The 25530-nt window shown below is 37.1% G+C and overlaps 1 protein-coding gene across 1 annotated transcript in view; it reads left to right on the forward strand.

Moving 5' to 3' along the window:
• Positions 1-8158: 8158 nt before the first annotated feature.
• Positions 8159-25530, forward strand: part of LOC107570242 (collagen alpha-1(XXIV) chain-like) — a 107440-nt gene continuing 90068 nt past the window's right edge. The window contains exons 1-3 of the mRNA XM_016256452.1: positions 8159-8530; positions 18280-18350; positions 23730-24994. Coding sequence (XP_016111938.1) covers positions 8475-8530; positions 18280-18350; positions 23730-24994 — 1392 coding nt within the window. The 5' untranslated portion in view covers positions 8159-8474. The remainder of the gene's footprint in view (positions 8531-18279; positions 18351-23729; positions 24995-25530) is intronic.

A 25530-nucleotide genomic window follows, 5' to 3' on the forward strand; every position in this document is an offset into this window, starting at 1 on the left:
ATCTTTTGCTGTAGTGTGTCAGTAGGAAATATCAGTTTACATTTCCAAACATTCATTTAGCCATTAATTGTAATAATCCGGTGAGATTTTTGTCTGACAACAGCCAGTGCTCCACACATCTGATCTGATCATCATCAGTCTGTCTGAGATTACATGAAGAAACAGAGACAGACTCAATCCAGAAGAACTGTGGCAACGTCTCCAAGATGCTTCAAGAAACCTACCTGCAAAGCTACAGTACTGCTAAATGTTTTAGGCACTTGTGTAAAAATGCTGTAAAATGAGGATGCTGTCAAAAATAATGTCATAAATAGATTTTCTTTATCAATTATACTCTTAAGAATGCTGGGTTGTTTCAATCCAATTTTGGGTCAAATATGGACTAACCCAGCTGTTGGGTTACATTTTTTAATTACATTTTTAACCCAAAAGTTGGGTTAGTCCATATTTGACCCAAAGTTTTTCAGCATTTTTTAGAGTGTAACTTCTGTTAAGTAAATTAAATCGGCATTTGTTGTGAAAATCTTTTGCGTTTAAAGCAGCTTTTGCCCTCGGTGCACTTGAGCAGAGTTTCTCATGGAGCTTTGCAGGTAGGTTTCTTGAAGCATCTTGTAAACCAGTGGTCGGCAACAAGTGGCCACAACTGGTCCGCCAGCAATAATATCTGGCCCGCGCCCACAGCCAGATTATTTTGATAGTGGCTGGTTCTGAAATAGATCTGTCATGACAGCAACAGTTCCTCACAATCAGAGTATGTGAGCGGAGCTCCATCCCGAGTACAATGCATGCCAACAGCCTGTAATATAACTGCATATTTAGCATATTTAGCAAGAATTAACATGTTAAACATTTATCTAGCTTGATAGAGAAGGATCACTCAAATCAGAAAGAATGTGAAGGCTATGATGACGGCAATGGACATGAGCGGGAAGTTATAGCCTAGTTCTCAAGAAATGTGTTCCTTCTCGATACTGAATATTTTCAGCCGAAAGCATGATTTAAACAAGTAGCCTACTACAACACTTATGCACACGCAATCGCTCTCTCAATAATGCATTCAAACAAGTGTAATCTTACAGTGCTACTTCATCTGAATCCGATTTCGATTGAGCAGAAATTTGAAGACTTATTTTCATCACAAACAAAATTTGAACTGCAAAAAAGCAGCAATTATACCTTTTAATGCTGACAACCATGTTATTAGCTTGTCAAAAAGTTTGCACGCTAGTGTTCCAATAAGCCACTTTGAAACTCTCCTGTTATTTTGTTTATTTTATTTTTTAATATACGTTATGAACAGAACTGTGATTCTGTAGAACTTTAGACGCGGAGCGGTGTTTCTGATATCAGTGAGAGCGGAGTGGAGCATGAGCGGGAAATGGTGAACCTGGAGCGGAGTGATTATTAAATGCTTCTGTCATGACAGCAACAGTTACTCACAATCAGAGTATGTGAGCGAAGCGCGGAGTAGAGCGGTGTGATTGACCAGCGGTGACCACCGGCCCGTAATATAACTGCATATTTAGCAAGAATTCACGTTAAACATATTTAGCTAGCTTGATAGAGAAGGATCACTCAAATCAGAAAGAATGTGAAGGCTATGATGACGGCAATGGACATGAGCGGGAAGTTATAGCCTAGTTCTCAAGAAATGTGTTCCTTCTCGATACTGAATATTTTCAGCCGAAAGCATGATTTAAACAAGTAGCCTACTACAACACTTATGCACACGCAATCGCTCTCTCAATAATGCATTCAAACAAGTGTAATCTTACAGTGCTACTTCATCTGAATCCGATTTCGATTGAGCAGAAATTTGAAGACTTATTTTCATCACAAACAAAATTTGAACTGCAAAAAAGCAGCAATTATACCTTTTAATGCTGACAACCATGTTATTAGCTTGTCAAAAAGTTTGCACGCTAGTGTTCCAATAAGCCACTTTGAAACTCTCCTGTTATTTTGTTTATTTTATTTTTTAATATACGTTATGAACAGAACTGTGATTCTGTAGAACTTTAGACGCGGAGCGGTGTTTCTGATATCAGTGAGAGCGGAGTGGAGCATGAGCGGGAAATGGTGAACCTGGAGCGGAGTGATTATTAAATGCTCGGAGCGTGGACTCGTGGAGGGGAAATTGTTGCCACTCTACTCCGCTCACATACTCTGCCGGACACCGCCACACAAATGTGGCTTTTGATAGTGAAGGATCACTCAAATCAGAAAGAATGTGAAGGCTATGATGACGGCAATGGACATGAGCGGGAAGTTATAGCCTAGTTCTCAAGAAATGTGTTCCTTCTCGATACTGAATATTTTCAGCCGAAAGCATGATTTAAACAAGTAGCCTACTACAACACTTATGCACACGCAATCGCTCTCTCAATAATGCATTCAAACAAGTGTAATCTTACAGTGCTACTTCATCTGAATCCGATTTCGATTGAGCAGAAATTTGAAGACTTATTTTCATCACAAACAAAATTTGAACTGCAAAAAAGCAGCAATTATACCTTTTAATGCTGACAACCATGTTATTAGCTTGTCAAAAAGTTTGCACGCTAGTGTTCCAATAAGCCACTTTGAAACTCTCCTGTTATTTTGTTTATTTTATTTTTTAATATACGTTATGAACAGAACTGTGATTCTGTAGAACTTTAGACGCGGAGCGGTGTTTCTGATATCAGTGAGAGCGGAGTGGAGCATGAGCGGGAAATGGTGAACCTGGAGCGGAGTGATTATTAAATGCTCGGAGCGTGGACTCGTGGAGGGGAAATTGTTGCCACTCTACTCCGCTCACATACTCTGCCGGACACCGCCACACAAATGTGGCTTTTTATTAATGACTGTCTAGCAGTCTGTTACAGGCAATTCTAGTTGCATTTTTCACCAGTTAATTGCTTAAATTATACTTTGACTATGTTCTGGGCCACCATCTAGTAGCGAAATTGTTTTTGGCCCGATGCCAAATGTACTTGCCGACCCCTGCTGTAGACCATAATATATTTATGTACATTGCTTAGCAAAAAAAAAAACACTTTGAAGACTGTGAAACCCTTTGGGCTACTAGTTCATTGCACTTGCATTGCTGTTGTACCATTTAGCATAATTTTGCTTGTAATCGACACCATGCCACAACCGAATCCTTAATTTAAAGGGATAAATCATCCGAAAATCATCATTCTGTCATCATTTACTCACCATCATGTCACTCCTGTATGATTTTTTTTCTTCTTCTGCGGAAGCACAAAAGAAGATATTTTGTGGAATATTTCATAAAATATCTTCTTTTGTGCTCTGCAGAAAAGAGAAAGTCATACTAGAATGTTCATTTTGGGCGATTTACCCCTTTAAAGAAGAACTAAGCTCTTGTTTGTGCGTATAAAATGTTTGTTTGCAATGCTAACAGCTTGTGCTTTCCTGTGAGTGAAAACTGCTCACAGATCTTTAAACACACACACTAGCACACTGAACAATTTAACCGCATTAACCACAATATTAACGAAGCGGAATTCCAGCTCATTCGATCTCTTATCGGCTCCCATGAGGTTTGATGAGGACCACCGGTGTTTGGCTTTAATGCTCCACATGTGGTGTTTATGCCAGTGCTCTGCGTGTTAGTTATTGCATATGATCGTTTGCATAAGCCAGTTAATGTGCCAATTAAAAATATTAAAAGACAGCTTCATTGGAACTGGTTGCAAAGCAACAGTTAGTGTACTTTAGCATTATTAACATTTATATTGTTATAGTCAAATTAACAGAAGCTGTAGATGTAATATATTGTGTTTTTGTTTTAACTCTGTTAACAACTTTAGTAGCAAGTAGTTTAGCTGGTCTCACAACCCATAAAGCTGGTTTTTAGCCCCTCTAAAACCATATATAAGACCATCACAACCAGATTACCAAGGCTAGTAGACTAACTAACCACCTTTGGCAGTTTTAAACAGTTTTATTCAGCAGGGCTGATTCTTTCTTAAGAATTGTTTTGAAACTGGTAATTTCCTGAGGGAAAAAAAACATATCTTAAAGGAATAGTTCACCCAAAACTGAAAATGTGCTGTGAATGTTCTCACCCTCAGGTCATCCGAGATGTAGATGAGTTTGTTTCTTTATAAGATTTGGAGAAATGTAGCATTACATCACTTGCTCATCAATGGATGCTCTGCAGTGAATGGGTGCCGTCAGAATGAGAGTCGAAACAGCTGATAAAAACATCACAATAATCCACACCACTCCAGTCCATCAGTGACTTGAGAAGCCAAAAGCTGTTTGTTTGCAAGAAACAAATCCATCATTGTGGCTTTATTTAAACCATTGCTTTCAGCTCAAATATGAGTCTCCATTTGAGAAGTTTTTAACTTAAACTGCAAGTCCATAATCCATAATAACTCTTCCTTCAGTGAAAAAGTCCATCTCCTGTTGTCTCTCACATCAAAATCCACACACATATTTGTTTAGAACTGTTTTGGCTTGTAAATGGTGCTTGATCTGTGCAGATTTCTCTCCTGATTCAGACCAGATGACTTTTTCACCGGAGCAAGTATCATTATGTATTGTGGACTCGTATTTTAGCTGGAAAGATGCACTGTAAAAAATGACTGTGAATTTAACGGTAAAAGACTGTAAAAATGCTACAGTAAAAACCTGTTAAATGGTTAACGGTAATCTCCCCTACTATATACGGTGAAAAACTGTATTGGACACTACATGTAATTTTACGGTAGTATACCGTTTTTGGAAGTGAAAAAGACCGTATAATTTACAGTGAATAACCATAAATTGACATTCCCAGAATTCCCTGCGTTGCATTTCAAATGTTGATGTTTTTTTGTTGAAATAACTATGTTCCTTCTTAGTTTTTCTTATCAGTTTTGTATATTAGGGTTGTGTGTTACACCTAATGTTGTTAAATGAATGTTTATTGCATTATTTCAGTTTCATGTGTGTTACCGTGATGGTGTTTAGTGTTTGTGTGAATGACACACTGTGCACCGTCTATATATGTTATTATTTAAAAGCTGCTTGTGATGGGCTTTGGTTCATCGTGTGACTTTCTCATCACCTCCTGCATTTGGTGGTTATCAGTGTATTACAAAGGTGCAAAACAGATTTCAATACTTCAATAGGTTGGTATATGAACATATATATCAGTTAATGAAATTACGGTATTTAACTGTAAATGTAAGTTAAAACCGTAAAACCTAAAATGTCGCTACCGTATTTTTTACAGTAAAATTCCAGCAACCACAGCTGCCGTTTTTTTACCGTAAATTTTACGGATTTTTTTTAGTGTGGTTTAACGTTAAAAACATCTTAATTATGGATTTGTTTCTTACAAACACACACCTTTTCACTTCTCAAGATGTTGACTGATGGACTGGAGTGGTGTGGATTATTGTGATGTTTTTATCAGCTGTTTGGACTCTCATTCTGACGGCACCCATTCACATCCATTGGAGAGCAAGTGAGGTAATGCTACATTTCTCCAAATCTGATGAAGAAACAAACTCATCTACATCTTGGATGGCCTGAGGGTAAGCACATTCACAGCAAAGCTTCGTTAAACTTCTTTCTTAGGAACAATTTTGTGAATCAAGCCCCCGGTTTGAATCATGTTGTTGTGTGTACAGGGGATTCTGGGTTTATCATCAGTCCGCACTCCATCCATTAAGTTTCTCATGGGAGGAAGTCTGATTTCCCGTCTCCCACCAGCAGAGATCCATACGGGAAGGTTTAGGGTTTGAACGAGGCACTAAATCTGTTTTAGACACTCAGACTTGTTGCGTTTTTGCTTTGCTGCCTTTTTAGGACATCAAATGATCGCCAACTGGGATTTGAACTATAGGAAACCTGCAGTGGCGCTTTAACTCAAACACAACATATGATGAGGTTTGCTGATCCGCGGCTCAGTGGCCCGTGTTTGCTCTGGGTTAATGGGTCATTTTGCTGTGAAATTAAAACACTTGTTTGAGACCCATTATCCTGTTTTTACAAGAGTGATTGTGACAGTCGGCACAAAAAACACGGTCACCGCTTGATTCAGGTTAAACGGTAATGATTTGATAACGCATTCTATACAAATTTTTTTAATAGCTAGTATATGCATACATGCTTTGTCAAGGTAAAATTAGTTTAACATTTAGAAATGCATCTTAAAATAGGCTACTTGTATTTTTGTAGGTATTTTTGAATGCATGAACGCATCCGGTGTGAACAGCCCCTTATTCCAGTTTTAATCATGCTGTGAATCAGTGGTAGTGTGTGAAGGTGTAGCTGTTCCTATTGGGTTTCTCGGAGGATGGAGCTATTTTTGTGTTCAGGCTAAATCTGGTAAAGTTTGAGGTTACAGTGAGGTCAAACAGAAGGTCAAATGTCAGAGTGAATGAGCTCTTGAGGACTGAGAATGACACTTTAGCATCTGATGGTCAAGACCGCGGTTTCTAGTTGGAGTTGGATTCATGTCAAGATACTATTTTACTCCAAATCATTGTCAGTGCGAACGCTTCTCAAACGGGTTATTCAATGAGAAAACAACATAGAGCAGGACTTTATCCATGAGGAATTGATTGGATGGAGAACAAATGTTGTTATACACTCTAAAAAATGCTGGGTTAAATACAACCTAGTGCTGGGTAAAATAGGGACAAACCCAGCAATTGGGCTGTTTTGACCCAGCGTTTGGGTTAAATGTTTAACCCATCCTTCTGGGTAGTAACCCAACCGCTGGGTCAAACCAGCCCAATTGCTGGGTTTGTCCCTATTTTACCCAGCACTAGGTTGTATTTAACCCAGCATTTTTTAGAGTGTATGGTTATGATTAACATATTAAGCTATTTCATTGTGGCCATTAAAGAATAATTTGTTTTGTGCAGGTAATAATAAGAATAATAATTGCCTAATAATAATAATAATACTATTATCAAATAAAAATTACTTTATTTTACAATCACTTTATCAATAAAAATTAGATTTTATTTGCAAGTGTCCACATATTTAAAATGCTGAACTGAAAAGAAAAGCTATATAAAATATGATGATGATTATCATTATTATAATTATTGAAATTATTATTATTAATGCTATTTGTCTAATTAAAGTGATTATCAAATAAAAATTATTTTTATTTGCAAGTGTCCACATATTTAAAATGCTGTACTGAAAAACGATATAAATATGATATTATTATTATTGTTGTTGTTGTTGTTGTTGTTGTTACACAGGTTTTTATTGGCCACAATGAAATATTAAATCGAATTATTATTATAATTATTTGTGGTAACATTTGTGTAATTAAAGTGATTATTAAATAAAAAAATAAGTTTTTTATATGATAATCACTTTATCCATAAAAATCACCGGTTTTATTTTCAAACACAGGTTTTTATTGGCCACAATGAAATATTAAATCGAATTATTATTATAATTATTTGTGGTAACATTTGTGTAATTAAAGTGATTATTAAATAAAAAAAAATAAGTTTTTTATATGATAATCACTTTATCCATAAAAATCACCGGTTTTATTTTCAAGTATCTGTCCTCGTATTTAAAAAGCTGTACTAAAAACGATTTCCTAAATAGCAAATAAAATATAATCCGTCTTCATTTATACAGTGTAAGAAATATAATTCGCCCAGTCATGTCTCTGTATTCCAATATTTACCCAATAAGCTGTAAGCTATAATATAAATATGTATTTGCATAACAATTTTGGGGGGTTTCTTTAAAGTAAACCTTTATGCATTTGAAATACTGATATTAAAATAAACCATCACTAATTCTTACAGTGCATCCAAATTTCCAACCAGTATAATTTTCTAAATCCTTCTGTCTCGAATGGAGACGATGGTTAAACACGTCTGCAGAATTGTAGGCTGTAGTATAATCAATTTAAGCCGGATAAATCATATGCAATATTTTGTAAGATACTGCTAAGGCAGCCTAGTGCTTGACTGTAGCCTAATTATATTTATTGCACATTTATTCCTCATTGCTAATTCTGAATTTGGCCAAAAAGCAAAGTCTGTTCCAGAGTGTTCTGGATGTAAATGAACGGACGGATCAGATGGATGATGTCACGGCAGTAATGAGTGAAACCCAACACCGAGCGCGCAGCGCAGCGCAGCGCAGCGCTGGAGATGCGCCGAACCGAGCAAGTCCAGACACATGCGGAGCTCAGAGCCCGGAGCGACTCTCTCTCTCTCCCTCCCTTTCTCTCGCTCTCAGTCCGGTTTAATACGGATCTTCTGACCTGCTCTCTCAATAAACCCGCCGTATCCCGTCATCGCCCCGTGTTCCCAGCAGCGCGCTTGATGTTCGAGGTCTGATCCGTGAAGTTCTCCATGCGCGCTTGCTCGCGGAGATGTGGACGCTGCTGATCAGGCTGGATCTGGTCTCATGAGCCGGTGGTGTCTTCTGCTGTGGAATTCTGTTTTCGCTTTGAAAACTGCTGCTTGGACAAATGCATACAAATGCATTTAGGAGCCCAACGGACAAGGAGTGGACAAGTTTCTCCCACAACGACAACGTGAGTAACTCAATCTCGGGGGCTTCTGGAGACCCGCTGTGCAAAGCTTCATTCAGGCTCTTCATAACATTATATGGGAGAAAAATTATGAGAGAACACCATACTTAGGAGTTAGTTCTTTGCGTGCTATCGATAATAAAAAGAACGAGCAGATCGCGATGCATTTATTGGCGTGCATTAATCATATAAACTACAGAAGTGTTTTAACTCGTGCACAGTAGACATGCATTCCTAAATAAATGCTGGAGTTTCGTGCAAACTTAGTAAATATAGTTTTCACTGCAATTCCAGTCTGTAACCCCAACACCAGATTGACTTCTGACATTATAGCCTTCATAATGATCACAAATCAATTGGGATTTTGAGTCTGTCTGCTGCTGTATTTTCCATATGTTGATCCGGGGTTAAACTCCTCCTGCTTTAGAACCAAATGTGCACCAGATGAGGAGGCTTTCTGATGTACTGGCTTATTTGTTTGCATACATGAACTGTAACTGGTTTGATAAAGTGTGGGTTTGGCTGAAGTGGTTGTGAAATATGAGTGTGTGTTTTTTACTGTGCGCTGTTACTTCCCGTCCCCAAACCGACACACAACAGCAGCAACATTCCTCATGGAGATGAGCGTTGACCTCTAACATCTGGACAGCCGTTCCTGACTCAATGAAATCCCAGCAAATCCACACATGCACCTGACTGTGAGCTCGCTTCCTCGGTTTATCTCAAAACACTGATGTTAGATAGCATGTTACTTCTTGTTAAATGTTGTTTAGGGGCTTCTGACTGAAAAAGTGCAGCATTTTCATGCAAAAAGCATTGTTCTGCCCTCTTGTCTTTCCAAACCTTTATGACTTTCTTTCATCAGTGGAAAAAGAAGATACTTTGAAGAATGTCTCAGTGTTTTGGACCCCATTGTTCTTCAAAATGTCATGTTTTATGTTCTGCAGAAGATAGAAAGGTTTGGAATGATGACCGAATTATAATTTTGGGGTGAACTTTGGCTTTCAGGAGATGTTTCTCCATGCAGGCTTTATTTTCTCATGGAAAATATGGAAATATCAAGGAAAACTCAGCCAAATTGGGTAAAGTGATGGAAAGTAATATAAATTTCCAAAACATTTAATTGATTAAAGATGTTGAGGGTCTTATTGGAGACATTTTGTGTACTATTAGGTTTAATCGTTTGTGTCTGTTCATGTCTAATCATGGAAAACTCTTGGAGATTCATTGGTTAAAAAGTGTGGAAACCTGATTTGACACCTAAAATGACTTCATAATCTTGAACCCAATGTAACTGGATGGATTCGGTCATATTAAATAATATATTTACTTTACTGTAGTGACTTCTTCCTGCATAATTACATTTGTCAGTTGAGTGTTGAGTGTCATTGCACATCCTCCAACCTGGAACCAATTAATTGGCCAAAAAGTGTGTGAACGTTGATCTGATTTGACACTTAAAAATTACTTCATAAGTTTGAACCCAATGTAATTGGTTGGATTTGGTCATATTAAATAACATTCTTGACATTGCAACAGTCACTTATTTATTGCATTTACTAGATGAGCGTTGAGTTTCATTGCACATCCTCCAACCTGGAACCAATTCTCTGGTCAAAATGTATGGGAACCTTGACCTGATTAAACAGCTAAAAGACACCTTCATACGCTTGAACCCAATGTAATTGGTCTGATTAGTCATAATAAATAATATTCTTGACATTACAATGTTCATGCATGATTGCATTTGTTAGTTGAGCATCAAGTAGCTCAGTGGAACCAATTTGTTTGTCAAAAAGTGTGGCAAAATTTGACAACTAAAAATTACTCTCATGAGCTTGAACTCAATGAAATCAGTTTGATTGATCAATTTGATTTGATTGTTACTAATGCATGCATGTTTGCATTTGATTGCGTTGATGCACGTTCAATTAATCCATTCAGAGTTGTTGTGCATCCAACACTGGAACCTGATCAAAACAGAGGAGAGATTGAATGTATTCAGAAGCATTATGTTATAATCTGCTAGCATTGACCATAATCATCATATATGTACAGTAGAAGAGAATGAGTTATTTTCTAAGAGTTATGCTGTCATTATTGCAAAATAAACCCAGCAGGGTGATCAGAAGGGTCTTGTATCATGCTGATGGGATTTATTTTTGCAATAATGACCATCAAAATTTCTTTATTTGTGGTTTTGCTCAAGTTTTCCATTACATAGCTAGAGATTTTTTTGTTTACTTACCAGGAACATTGCACTTTACTTTTCAGAGATGTTCACAGATACTATAGCTCTACTTGTTCTTGGTCCATGTTTGTAGAGACAGTGTCTTTGAAGTTGTTTTGTGTGCGTATTGTTCCTCATCTTGTCAAAAAGGCGGGACCTAAACCAGCATGAATTTCCAGGCTGGATTGTTGCTGGTGAATCTGCATAACCGTGCCATTCACCAGAGAAATTAAGTTGTTGAAAGAGTCAGTCTCGCTAGAGAAGAAGCTTAGCATCCAATACACAGGTCTTTTTAGAAGGTCCAGATTTAAATCTAACCCTGGGTTACCAACAGAACAGCGTTTTAGTAATGAAGTCACGCTCTGGCTGCAGGTGTGAGAATCCAACGCCAACAGGATCAGATATTGGCAGCCGATCAGTGAGCGAACGATCTCGGCTACGCGAGCATCTGCTCAGTATGCTGAGAACACGGCTTTAGCTCTGGCACGGACTGAAAGGAGCATAAATTATGCAAGCGCTGTGAATCAGAGAGATCTACATTAGCCACACCCCTAAAAGATGATTGGTTGAGACGTTTTTGAGCGACTTCCTTGCTGTTTTGTGAAGCTGTAAAGCCAATTGTGTTGCTAGAATTGAAGTTAGACGAACAATCGGGGGTCAAGTCCAAGTGTAAAGTCACAGTAGTTGCTTTAGGATGCTGTCATGTCAACTATCTCCCAATGCTGTGGACATTTAAGGTCAAAAAGCCAATATTAAATACTTACAGGTCAATAAGGGTCAGGAAATATTGGTTTCCTAACTGCAGATGCTACTGAAGAGCCAGAATGTTTCTTGACTGGCAAAAGTTTTCTTGACCTACAAAAGTGGATGCAACTTTCTGAATCTAGTTTTATATATTGAATAAATTGTTTGTATTTGGGGTCACATGGTCAGTTAAAATATTTGTAGCACTAGCAGCCAAAAAGTGTGGGGACCTTAACCTAAATTTGACAACTGACAATGGCTTTCATAAGATTCAACCCAATGTAATCTGTCAAATCTGGAAATTCATTGGTCACAACGTATTGCTACCGAAGAACCAGAATGTTTCTTGACTTGCAAAAGTTTTTATGACCGACAAAAGTGGATGCAACTTTCCGAATCTAGTTTTATATATTGAATCTGCTGTTTATATTTGGGAGTCACATGTTCAGTTGCAATATTTGTAACACTTGTAGCCAGTGTTGGGGAATGTTACTTTTAAAAGTAATGCATTACAATATTGCTTGCATTACTCTCTAAAAAAAGTAACTAATTATGTTACCTAGTTACTTTTTATGGAAAGTAATCCGATATGTTACTTTTGCGTTACTTTTTAAATCTGGTTTGTTTTAATATAAAATAAATCTATTTTTGGCCAATGTGAAAAGCCCTTTCACACCAAAAGTCAAATTTATAAAGCTCAGGCTTAAGAAAATGTAAATTCACGTCTGTAGCCTACAGTAGATGGCGCAGCTCAAATAACCCTTTCAGCTGTGCTGCTGTTCTGGATTGCATGAAGAATAGGATGCATACAGTTGCTGTTTTAACCGCACAGACAAACTCTTGTTTAGATTCGGCCTCCTCCGCCGTGTTTTGTTTGTGTTTTTCTTTTCTTTTCTTGGGCCGTGGAATGTCACACCGTCCTCTCAGAGAGAACTGTGGGAAGACAAACAAGTTTGACCAACCGATCAGGCTGAACAATACAAAACAGCAGGTAACGTTGATGCAAATCGTGTGTTTTGCTTGAAGGTGCTTCATGGACCTGAGAACATCTAGCAGATGCTTACAAATGAGAAACATAGCTAGCAATTTATGATGGAAAATTATTATTATTATTTTTTTAGAGTAGCCGAGAAGTTAAAATGCATAAAATACACATTTTGTTTGTTTAAAGCGATTGTCTTTATCAATTGATTGCGGTTGAAGTTCTGTTTAGAGGTGCATCTTGAAGGTTTTGTTGGTGGAGGATGAAATCTCTCGGGGGTTAGTGTTAGTCAAATATGATAACTAGATAGACTTCACTGGGGCCGCTGGTTTAAGGGTTATGAGGGAAGTATCTCAACACTGTGTCAGGATGAATGATGGTTTCTCTGACTCCATTCTTCTCTGGGAGGATTATATAACCAACTGTCAGGCCTGTATGAAGATGAGGTTTCTTCGCTGACGTATAGCTTCAGTTCCTCAAACTTGCAGTCAGTTGCATGTTAAGTTTGTGTCTTAACAACTAGTCTAACCAGCTAGCAGCTAGTAAAGGGGTAATCAGTCTTCGTTTAGAAGAAAAACTAGCTTAGACTAGTCTAAATAGTTCAGATCTGTTCTTTTGCAGGGTTAACAATAATAATAAAACAATAAATAATCTATAATAATAAATAAAATAAATTAAAAATAACATTTCACATCTTCATTTAGTTGAACATGATGTACTAAAAGAACTACAACTGAAATAAAAATGAATAAAAAATATATAGATGCATACAGAACTAGTAAAATGACAAAACACTATATAATTACTAAAACTAACAAAATAAAATGAAAACTGAAAATAAATAAAAAATATATTGAATTTGGTTTTTAAAAATGTTAAAAAGATATTTAAAAATATTAAAAATATATAATCGTATATCTAAATTGTAGTATTATAACACTGATCTGTTGAGCTTAATGAATTAGCATTGCTTTACAAAGATATGATTATTGGGAAGCTCAACAATATTTGTATTCATTTATTCATCTCCTTCCACACATTCAAAACCTTGAACTTAATCTTAGAAATAAAATGTTTATGTTTGTTAGATATAGCCTATGCATGTTTAAGTCACATAAAGTGGTGCCTCCAAAATGTATTTAAGCCACACATTTTGTATTTATTTAACAAAATATTAAACCGAGTGAGACTGACTTTAAAGAAATATAGCACCATTCAAGCAGAATATGTAATTGTGAAAAATGTTGTTAGTTAATTTGACAGACTTAAAGGGATAGTTCACCCAAAAATGAAAATGTGATGTGTATCTGCTTACCCCCAGGGCATCCAAGATGTAGGTGACTTTGTTTCTTCAGTAGAACACAAACGGAGATTTTTAACTCAAACCGTTGCAGTCTGTCAGTCATATAATGGAAGTGGATTGGAATCACGGCTTTGAGAGCCAAAAAAATACACACAAACAAAACCAAATTAAACCCTGTGGCTCGTGACGATACATTGATGTGTATAGACACGAAACGATCGGTCTGTGCAAGAAAAATGAACAGTATTTATATAGTTTTTTTACCTCTGATTCACCGCAATGACTGAACTGTCTCAGAATCGCAGACTTATTAATTCAATTAGGAGTGTCAATGGTCCATTTGAGAGATAGGTGACGGTAATGAACTTATAAGTCTGCGATCTGCCGTAAAGCAAGAAGAAGAAGAAGTCGCGTCACGCGCCGGCTGTTGAGGATGCGCTCAGGACGGTTTGGACATTGCGGTGAATCAGATGTAAAAAACTATATAAATACTGTTCAGTTTCTTGCACAGACCGATCATTTCGTGTCTTTACACATCAGTGTATCGTCACGAGCCGCAGGGTTTAATTTGGTTTTGTTTGCGTATGTTTTCTTGACTCTCAAAGCCGTGATTATATGACTGACAGACTGCAACGGTTTGAGTTAAAAATCTCCATTTGTGTTCTACTGAAGAAACAAAGTCACCTACATCTTGGATGCCCCGGGGGTAAGCAGATAAACATCACATTTTCATTTTTGGGTGAACTATCACTTTAACCTTTGGTTTCTGTATAGACAGATATGTTTTAGCAAACTGATCTTGCTCTTTAGCACCACCTAGGGTTGAGCCGTTTTAGCCATACAAATACTGTAAAATCCTTCTCGGGGCAGCAGTTGCTCACACTTTCTGAAGTGAAGGGCCATTTCCTCAGCTGTGCATTCAGCTTCTCTCGTCGACAGGATAATTACAGTTTATAACGGCACCAGATGGACCTCCATTAGCCCGTTCCGTCACAGTCATAAAACGCTTTGTCTGGGTTCCATTTCTCATGTGAATTATACTGTCAGGACCCCCCAAAACACACTCGCCCTCCCAAACTGAGCTTTCTCACACACATTCAACAGCTAAAGTACATGAGTTTGACTTTCTCAGTCATAGTGCAATGTCATGTGATGTCTATGGCTGTTTTTTTGCAACACCATAATATATTAATGCAGTTTATGTTTACATATATGTCATACTATGCTGTAAAGAATATTTTAGTATTATGTACTTTTATAGTAAATGTTAATATTTTGACTTCGCTTTTGTTTACAGTTTGTATTTTAATTGAAGTTTTGAAAATTGAGTTTTGCGCTTTGGAATGTTTATTAGTTTTTGTGTTTTTTATTAAATGGTTGTTTAGCTTTAATTTGCCAAGGAAACGTAGATTTTTTTAGTTTTTTTTGTTTACAGTTTGTTCATATTTATGCATTATCACTGCAAAAAGTGTTTTCCTCAGTAGAAAAAATTAAATATATATCTAAACATTTTTAAATCAATATACAAGATGGAAAAATGACTTAAGATAAAATATTCTCGTTTAATGAGAAACTGATCAATTATTTTATGATTAAAACATGAAAATATTTGCCAATGACATCAGAACATTAAGAATTAATTCAAAAGGTAAACAAGTTTGTTTTTCTGACCCCACTAGCAGATATTTTCAAGAAAATTGCAAAATGCAATATAAATCATTCTATATTAGTTTTTGTGTTTTTTATTAAATGGTTGTTTAGCTTTAATTTTTATTTTATTTCAGTTAGTTGCCAAGGAAACGTAGATTTTTTTAGTTTTTTTTGTTTACAGTTTGTTCATATTTATGCATTATCACTGCAAAAAGTGTTTTCCTCAGTAGAAAAAAATAAATATATATCTAAACATTTTTAAATCAATATACAAGATGGAAAAATGACTTAAGATAAAATATTCTCGTTTAATGAGAAACTGATCAATTATTTTATGATTAAAACATGAAAATATTTGCCAATGACATCAGAACATTAAGAATTAATTCAAAAGGTAAACAAGTTTGTTTTTCTGACCCCACTAGCAGATATTTTCAAGAAAATTGCAAAATGCAATATAAATCATTCTACAGTTTTAAACGTAATATGTTTCTGCATATATACTGTATATATATATATATATATATTCATGCTGTTTTTACTATTAACATCTTTTAGTAAATATTTCTTTTTACTCTTCTTTTTTTATTTCATGTCTAGTAATAATAGTACTTTAACTTGAATGCATTTTATTTAGTTTCCAATGCCACTTTCTATTTTTTAGATACAATTTTTTATCAAATATATTTATAATTTATTTCACCCTAATTGCTATTAATAAATATGTTTTTATTTTTAGTAAACAGTAACAACTGTATATGCAATGCAGTCTAAATAATTAAACAAGCAACATGAGGTCATGTGATAATAATGCAGGTTTGAACTCTCTTTCTGTAATATATTCGTGCGCATATGATTCCAGTATCTATTTTATTGTCATCAATTATCAGACTTTATAAAACAGAGTTCAGACTTGTTTGAAGCCCTTGTAATACAACTCATACACACGAGTGTGATGTAGCCTACAGGAATCATGCTTGGAAGATCTGTTTAGTGTAATTATCATTAATTGTTCATGAGATTTATGTCTTTTAAAATCAGTGTTGCACAGGAAGTTCTATGTTAGTCTGAGGTTTCTGGTTTGTAGCCCCGCCCACAGTGGAATCTTATTGGTCCAAATCTCATGTATTCTGTATTTGTTGCTGGAAACGTGTTGCATCGCTCCTGGTTAGGATGAGGTTTTACCATGGTTTTACAGTGATTAAGGGTGTTTTATAGGAACGTCTCTTATTGCATGGCCTCGAGTGGTTTACTGTTTGATTCTGAGGAGCACATGCTGGGTTCCTGTAGTGAGTCACTGGAGAACAGGCTTCCAGCAGGAATTCAGGCCTGAGGGATTCACAAACAGCAGGAATGTCTTCAACACATCTGATGCTTTCCATTCACGCTCGAATACAAAGCATCATGCATGGCTTTGCTGTACATGAGCGCTCACTTTCAGTTCGGTGTGAAGGTCGCAGTGATGTGGGTCAGATTGAGGAGATTTTAGATTGAAAAGCATGTAAACATCTGACAGCGGTTTGTGTGAAGGCCTTTGCTTTGGCAGGAGTTCAGTCGAAACTAGCCTTCAAAAACCAATTAAGCATTCTATGTGCAAAACGTGTAGTATCGCTGCGAAAAGGGATTTTATAAATCAGTACAAATATCTAAACCTTGTTAAAGCAAGGTACATTTACTAGAGATGTAAAACTGAGAAATTGTTAAAAAAGTGATTTATTTTTTATTAAACCAAGAAAATTCATTCAAAGGGAAACGTTTATTTTTCTGATTCCGGTGGAAAATAGTTTTTAAGACATGTTATACCTATAGCATAAATTGAGTTAAATATGCAAAAACTAATTAACCATTCAGTTTGAAATGTTTAATACTGTATGCTGCATATATATTCATATGATTAAGAAACGGCATGTGATTTGCAGTATATGCTACACTAAGGCTGCACGATTAATCAAAATAAAAACAAAATCCTGAAATGGAAAAAAAGTTTGAACCCTGCGGTATTCTTTCAAAATAAAAAATAGAAATAAGAAATAAAAAATACCATAAATATTAGTATTGTAATTTTACAGTTGTAATGTAAAATAAATGTATTATTATTATTATTGTGTTATTTTTATGTACTAAATTTTTATCAGCACAATAATATATTTATTTTTAATATTATATTTATATTATATTATTACATATTTGTATAACGGCATGTGATTTGCAGTATATGCTACACTAAGGCTGCACGATTAATCAAAATAAAAACAAAATCCTGAAATGGAAAAAAAGTTTGAACCCTGTGGTATTCTTTCAAAATAAAAAATAGAAATAAGAAATAAAAAATACCATAAATATTAGTATTGTAGTTTTACAGTTGTAATGTAAAATAAATGTATTATTATTATTATTGTGTTATTTTTATGTACTAAATTTTTATCAGCACAATAATATATTTATTTTTAATATTATATTTATATTATATTATTACATATTTGTATTTATATCAATATAAATCATTACATTTTAATATTTATTATTATTATTATTATTATTATAGCCATATTGATATATAATCACTAAGTTTTGGCCAAATTGCAAGCTGCAGCCCTACAAACAAGAAGAGCAAACCAGGAATCTTTTTAAAATCACATTTTAAATTGCAGTCACAGTTTTTATCAGAAGAGTTCAATTCAGTCAGTCATTAATCAGTCTGCCACAATCAGACCAGATTCAGTTTTCCACAATTCGATTATTTCCCCCAAATCATGCAGCCTTAGACTAAGCAGTATGCAGTATGCATACTAGTATGCTGGTGTTTTATGATTGTGTAAGTGTTTGTTGTTGATTGTCCGCAGGAGATTCCTCGTCCTCCTCCTGTCAACATGTGCGGCGCTGCTGTCAGCAGAAGAGCCATCAGCAGCTCCAGGTACACTCACCTCCTCACCTCTGACCTTTGACCTCTGAACTTCCGCACAGACTCAAGAGTTCGGCCTTAATCTAGTCATTTGGATGTTAAAATACTTCCTTGTATTCCAGTTTAACACTCAGAGCAAATCGTTTGTAATATTTAAAACGGAAGGAGTTCCAGTTCTTCAGTTTGACTGCGTTTTATTTGTTTTCCTTCTGATTGTATTTCTGTTTCTACGGTAATCACCGATCTGCCAGTGTGCATATTTTACTGTTAATATGAAACTGAGACTGTGTGAAATGTCTATGTAGATTGGATATAAACACACAGAGAAAGAGTTATGGAGCAGTGAGCAATGAGCAAACTCATAAAACATTTTACAGGCACTGAAAGGCCATTTGTGTATAATAATGCTTTTATATAAGCTATAATATATGATCGGCTCTCATATATAATGCATTGCAATCAGTTTGAATTACTGAGTGCTTATAAATAGATTAAACTGTGCATGTTCATATTCTGAACAAAGTTTACATTTATGCATTAACTGTAGCAGATGCTTTAGCCAAAGCAACATACAAGAGGAGAACAAAAGCAAAAGAAATTTGAGTGTGTGTGAGATTTTTACGGAAGCTTGTTTCCACCACAGAGTTTGTGACATTTTTTATCTAACAATTGCGAGATCATGTAGTGCAATTGCAAGTTATACTCTTTTTTCTAAGTTTACATCTTGCAATTCTGACATGTTTTCATAGTTCTTAGTTAAAGTCTCGTAATTCTGAGTTTAAATCAAAAAAAATTTCTCGCATTGTGACTTTCTCGTAAATTCCAATTTAATAATATCTTGCGATTCTGAATTATTTTGTCCTTGTAATTCTGACTTTTTCTCATAATTTCTGACTTTTTCTTAGTTTATATCGCGCAATTCAGACTTTTTCTCAAAATTCAGAGTTAAAGACTCATAATTATAAGTTTATATCTCGCAACTTTTCGTCGTAATTCTGACATTATATCTTGCAATTCTGACTTTTTCTCATAATTCTACATTTAAAGACTCGCAAAATATGACTTATAATAATAATAATTTATAATAATAATAATAAATATCTCGCAATTATGACTTTTCGTCGTAATTCTAACATTATATCTTGCAATTCTGACTTTTTTTTCGTAATTCTAAGTTTAAAGACTCTCAATATGACTTTTATAATAATAATAATAATAATTTTATAATAATAATAAATATCTCGCAATTATGACTTCGTCGTAATTCTGACATTATATCTTGCAATTCAGACTTTTTCTCGTAATTCTGAGTTTAAATCTCGGAATTAGGACTTTTTTCGTAATTGGGACATTATATCTTACAATTCTGACTTTTTCTCTCTTTTCTGAGTTTATATCTTGCATTTTATATCCTATAGTTATGACTTTTTTCTCTGAATTCTGAGTTTACATCTCGCAATTCTGACATTTTTCTTGGATTTTTCTGGGGGGGGAAAAAAAGTCATAATTCTAAGAAATAAACCTAGAATTGAAAGGAAAATTTCAGAATTGTGAAATAAAAAAGTTCTAATTACCTGTTTTATTTTTTTTATTCCGTGGTAAAAACAAGCTTCCATGAATTTACTGTAGAATGAAGGGAGGTTATTCAGAAGGAAACCAAAACGAAAGAAGGACATTCGGAAGCAGGGAAGGAAGTTCAAAAGGAAGGAAATGCAAGGTTAGCCTACGGTGAGCTGTTTTCTCCTCAAGGAAACCTGATCCAAGCTGGTGGGAGTATTTTGACATTTGCATCTATTTGTGTGAGATGGAGAAGATAAAATAAGATCGCAGGAAGAGAGATTGAGGGGGAAACATAGGCAACAGAGATTCAGACTGATTCAACAAATACAATATATTTATATATACAGTATACAGTGATTGTGCATTGATTTAATAAACATGCTTTTTTTTATTAGGCCATTAAGTTTCCAAAAGAAGAGCATGCCATTATACTAATTTCACAATCCGTTCTTGTTCAGACAGAGATGTTTTAATAGCATCACTGATTTAAACTTCAGCAAATGTTTTGACAGGTTGGCAAGATCGTTTGAAGTGATGAACGAACTTGCCAACCATTTGCCATTTGTTTATTTTATTAAAGTTTTGTTTAAATGTTCATCGGTTCCCGCCTCCTTCTTCCCGTGACTACGAACTGTGTTACATTGGAGGGATATCTTGCTGCGTGTCCCTCCTTCCTCCCGGGTTTCGGCACCAATGTAACAGCGTTCGTAGGTCGGGAAGAAGGAGGCGGGAACTGGCGAACGTTCAAACAAAACTTTAATAACAAAATAAACAAAATAGCGCGACAGCCCCTCGCGGACGACTGTCGTGCACAAACAGAACCAAAACACAAAATAAAATCCAGGCCTGGTCCCCTCTCCTCCATCACTGTCGTCCCTCCTCCTTTTATCCTTCCGGAGCTCCTCCGTGGGACTCGAGACCGGTGAGTGGCGCAGGTGTCGTGCATTAGCATTTACTCCACCGGCCTCGCTCCATTCCCACGGCTCTCGGCCCCGCCCCTCTCGCCACATTCACAAATCCCAAAGAAGATATTCTGAAGAATGCTGGTAGCCAAGCCGTTGCTGGTATCCATTGACTTCCATAGTATGGGGAAAATACTGTGGAAGTATACTATACTAGTAACTGTTTGTTTATCAACATTCTGGATTTATCAAAATGCAAAAGTGTTGCTCTATTTGTAATAAGTGTTGTTATATTGCTAAGTGGGTTGTAGCACATTGCTGTGTGGTTGCTAGGGTGTTCTAGGTGGTTTCTTACTAGTTCAATGCAAAAGAATAAAATAAAAAATCATACACCAACTGTCTACTCTGATTAGTTGGTCAAATTGGGAGACAGGTTACACACAAGTCTAGTCATAACATAAATTGTTTGGTACTCCAGATGGCCAGAGTGCAACCAATTGCCACCAGGCTGGTTTCGCTGCATCTCTTCATGATTGTTCATGATAGCGACGCTCAAAAAAGAAGTTATTGGCTGTTCAGTGTTCAGTTTGAACTGTCAAAGAGGTGAAAGTTCACAGGGTCGCCCATGTGCTACCAGTCAAAAACATGGCTGGCTCAGCTTTGAAGTCTAATTCTCTTTTTTTCATGGTTGATTAAGATCCAGTCTGTTTTTAAAACCACACTGAATCAAGCAACAAAGAGTTTTGAGGCACAGTAATGGCCTGCGTTGAACTTGTAATTCAAAGAACAGAAAGAACAAGAGGGAACAACGGTAACGTTGTGCCTCCAATGTTGTTGCCTTTTGCTTGTCATCTGTTTAAGCGGAGGATGAAGAAATCTGTTTAAACAAAAGCAGAAAGTCTGGATTAGTAATGAAAGTGCCGGTTTCCAACACAGCTCCTCAGAGATCTCTCTATGCACATTTTCAAACTGTGTAAAAGCTTTTCTGTGTTTGCTGACAGGAGGACAAGCTTTCCTGCTCACTTGATCTCAAAAACATACTTGCTGTAGTTCCTTACGGATCTGCTCTGCTGCCCTTAGGCCTGTATAACTTTATGATGTATTTAAAGTTGGAGTGTGTAATTTCCTCAATGTTAAAATGCTTCTATTCTAGCTTAATATACAGAGACAGCAGGTAAACCATTTGCAGGTTAATTCTTCTGAAAAGTATGTCAGTATTGAACAATGTTCAGTTTGCATAAGCATCTCAAACAGCCCAACACAGCAATATGGATGATGATGTGCGTTTGGTGCAGGACTATCTGTTGGGCTTGAAAACATTTGAAGTTGAACATTTGCAATTCTGTTTGGTGACTCTAGTGCAGTGATGGGCAAACTTGGCCCTTCCAGGCCACTTTCCTGCAGAGATTTGATCCAACCCTGATAAAACTCACCTGCCTGTAGCCTTCTAGTAGTCTTGAAGACAATGATTAGCTGGTTCAGGTGTGTTGGATTAGGGTTGGAGCTAAACTCTGCAGGAAAGTGACCTGGAAGGGCCAAGTTTGCCCACCCCTGCTCTAGTGGTTCAGAAATTGCAAATGTCACTTTTAAATCCAAATTCTGTTTGGACAAGTTGACCTCCACTCAGAACAAAAGCTTACATTATCAGTTAATGGGTACAAGTGGGAAAGTCTGGGTTAAAAGTAAGCATTTAAATAATGCTACTGCTTACTCAGTCATGTGTGCAATGTATTTAATGAAGTGTGTAATTTCTTCAATGTTAAAATGCTTCTATCCTTCCTTTATATGCGGAAACGGCAAGTAAATCATTTGTAGGTTGATTTCCCTGAAAAATGTCAACTAAAGCCTAACACTCTGTGGCACTATTAAACATTGTTACGTTTGCATGAGCATCCCAACACAGCAGCATGGACTCATCCAATGCACGGAACTATCTGTTGGTCTTGAAAATATTTAAGGTTTGCAATACTGTTTGGTGGCTCAAGTGGTGCAGAAATGGCAAACTTCACCTTTAAGTCCAAATTCCAGAGAACCTGGAAGTTTGTGACATTTGTTGTTTATCCAAGGCAAAATATGCAATGAAGTATGAGATAAATTTGATGCTAACAGATAGCTCATATAAGGTGCTAATGGATATTTGCACTATTCAAGAAGTAAACCTAATGAAATTATGTGTGATATTTTTTATGAACCAGGACTCTTCAACTCCAGTCCTGGAGGGATGGTGTCCTGCAGACTTCAGATCCAACCTTATCAAACACCCTGGAACAAGTCTTTCACGGTGTTCAGAATTACTTGCAAGTTATATACAGGTGTGTTTAATTTAGGTTGGAACTAAAGTCTGCAGGACTGGAATTGAAGAGCCGTGGTCTAAACTAAACAGATATGACGAGAAATTAATTCCTCAAAATGTCCTTTCTCGTCTCTCAGATGCAAACAGACTAATAACATTTGACAGAAAAAAGAGAATGATCCACACAGAAAGAGAAAGAGAGAAAAGAGATGTGTGGTTTGAGACCCCTACTTTCTTTTCATTGTCTCTCTTCATCTGGACCACAGATGCTATACAAGTGCTCATGGGTAATTTTTGTGATGTCATGGATGTCAAAGCACGTATTCATACCATTTGTGTGGTTTGTATTATAGAGGCCCTCTAAGTCAGAAATTGTTTTATGGTGACTGTCAGCGAAATGAAATTATTTAACAGATTTAAATTAAAGCCGTGGCCTAGTGGGTGGACTAGTCGCTCATCTCTATTACTCATCCTTTATTTTAGTGGTTTGAACAAACTTGGGACACTCTAGCGTCATGTTAAAAACCCCTTTGAACACACTAGCAGAACCAACCACACAACAAACTAGCATCGAAAGTCTTTCGAAGCCCACTTAGCTTCCTTGCTGCTTATAATTGTCTTTTTCTTTCTCTCAAGGTGTAGACCTTATTCATCAGCTGGGCCTTTCTGGTCAAAGAGACATACACTCTTTTGGGACACCTTACCTCACCTCCCTTGCCTCATCTCTGTCCATCCTGCCCCCTGGTGTTGGGGTTATCCTCGGACGGGATGCCCTCATTGAGGCCCCATCAGTGGACCTGCTCCCCGCAGGCGTGGAGGAGGAGTTTTCTATCATAGTGAGTTTAAGCTCCTGGCGAGCGAACAATGCCTTTATTTTTAGTGTGCGTGACGACAGGGACAGACTGCAGTTTGGCTTGCAGCTCCTGCCCGGAAGGGTAGTGGTTTACATAGGCGAGAAAGCATCGATCTACTTTAAGTACGATGTGCAAGATGGACAGTGGCACTCCTTCTCTGTGGGGGTCCGACCACGCTCCGTATCTTTCCAAGCACGCTGCGGGGCTGTGCAGTATGACGAGGAAACGCTGACCCATCCACAGACGTTGAGCTCTGAAGGCCGCCTCTCTGTGGGAAGGATGGACTCCAGGGCGGTGCAGTTTGAAGGAGCATTATGCCAGCTGGATATTTACCCCTCTGCCCAAGCTGCGGCGCACTACTGCGACTATGTTAAAAAACAGTGCAGACTGTCCGACACTTTCCGATCTCTGTCAGGGAGCTCAGAATCCCCATTCCCGTCGGTTTCACCTTCCCCAAAGTTTCACCACAGCTCTTCGGAATCACACACATTTACCCCAACTCTTGCTGATCACTCCACCAACACTATTCCCACAGCACTTTTTGACCAGTTTTCAACCACAAGCTCTCCGATGTTTCGCTCCAGCACACCTAGGCACATGAACCCATCTCCAAGAACCTACAGCAAGGTGCAATCCCTGGACCTCACTTCAGAGACTTCCACGAGCAACCCCGCAACAGAGAAGACCCTTGACGGTGAAAATGACACTGAGAATCAGCCGCTTCTCAAGAAGCCCAGAGCAACTCGGGCCACCCCGGACTTGAGCACCATCGTCAAGCAGAGCCGTTTGAAAGAGGCCTTGAGGAATGCAGGTAGATCCCACCAATCCAACAAAGAGCTTCTGCAGGCCAATCCTAAAGTGAACAGCACCATCCTGTACCGTGAAGAGAGCAGCTATAACCTGGTGGACCAATCTGAGGAACAGGTCCAGGAGGGGCTCGATGCAGGATACTCTGAGGGTTATGGATACGACTATGGTTTTGAAGAAGACGAATATTTCTTCGACTATGATGGATTTGTTGGTCCTAAAGGAGAACCGGGTCCTCCAGTAAGTACTCTCTGATTATCTTTCTTGTGCTTTTGAATGACCTCCATAATCTTCAGAATCAAGTCGCTGCAAGCCGGAGCAAAGCTCTACTTGAGAATTTATCCAAATTACAATGCATAAGTGTTCAGGCTAATTTATGTATTTTTCTTGGGCAGAATGAAAAGCTCTTTGAGAGAGAGCGTGGACTTGGCTGTGTTTCTGTGAGTCATATTTGATCAGGCATCTACTGGGCAAGAGAAGAAGTAAATAATTTGCCAGTGACAGGTAGTGATTTAGAAGCAAGGTGGTAGTTTGTTTTTGTCCTCCCGGACTTACAGGTGGTTATAATAGCATGTTCCAAGTCACCGCCAGTTGCTCGTGCTGTAATCTGACTGATGTGCTAATTTACGCCTCCATTTGTAAAGGAGTTTGCCTCACATAGCAACAAGATAACCAGGTGATGTCAAAACACTCAGTCTAGTCTAAATCTGCTTTCAAAGTCATGTCAGGATAATCATGTTTATGAGATGAGCGCACACGAATGCCACCGCAATGTT

Source organism: Sinocyclocheilus grahami, unplaced genomic scaffold, assembly GCF_001515645.1.
Source record: "Sinocyclocheilus grahami isolate Dianchi unplaced genomic scaffold, SAMN03320097.WGS_v1.1 scaffold1431.1, whole genome shotgun sequence".
Taxonomy (NCBI): Eukaryota; Metazoa; Chordata; class Actinopteri; order Cypriniformes; family Cyprinidae; genus Sinocyclocheilus; species Sinocyclocheilus grahami.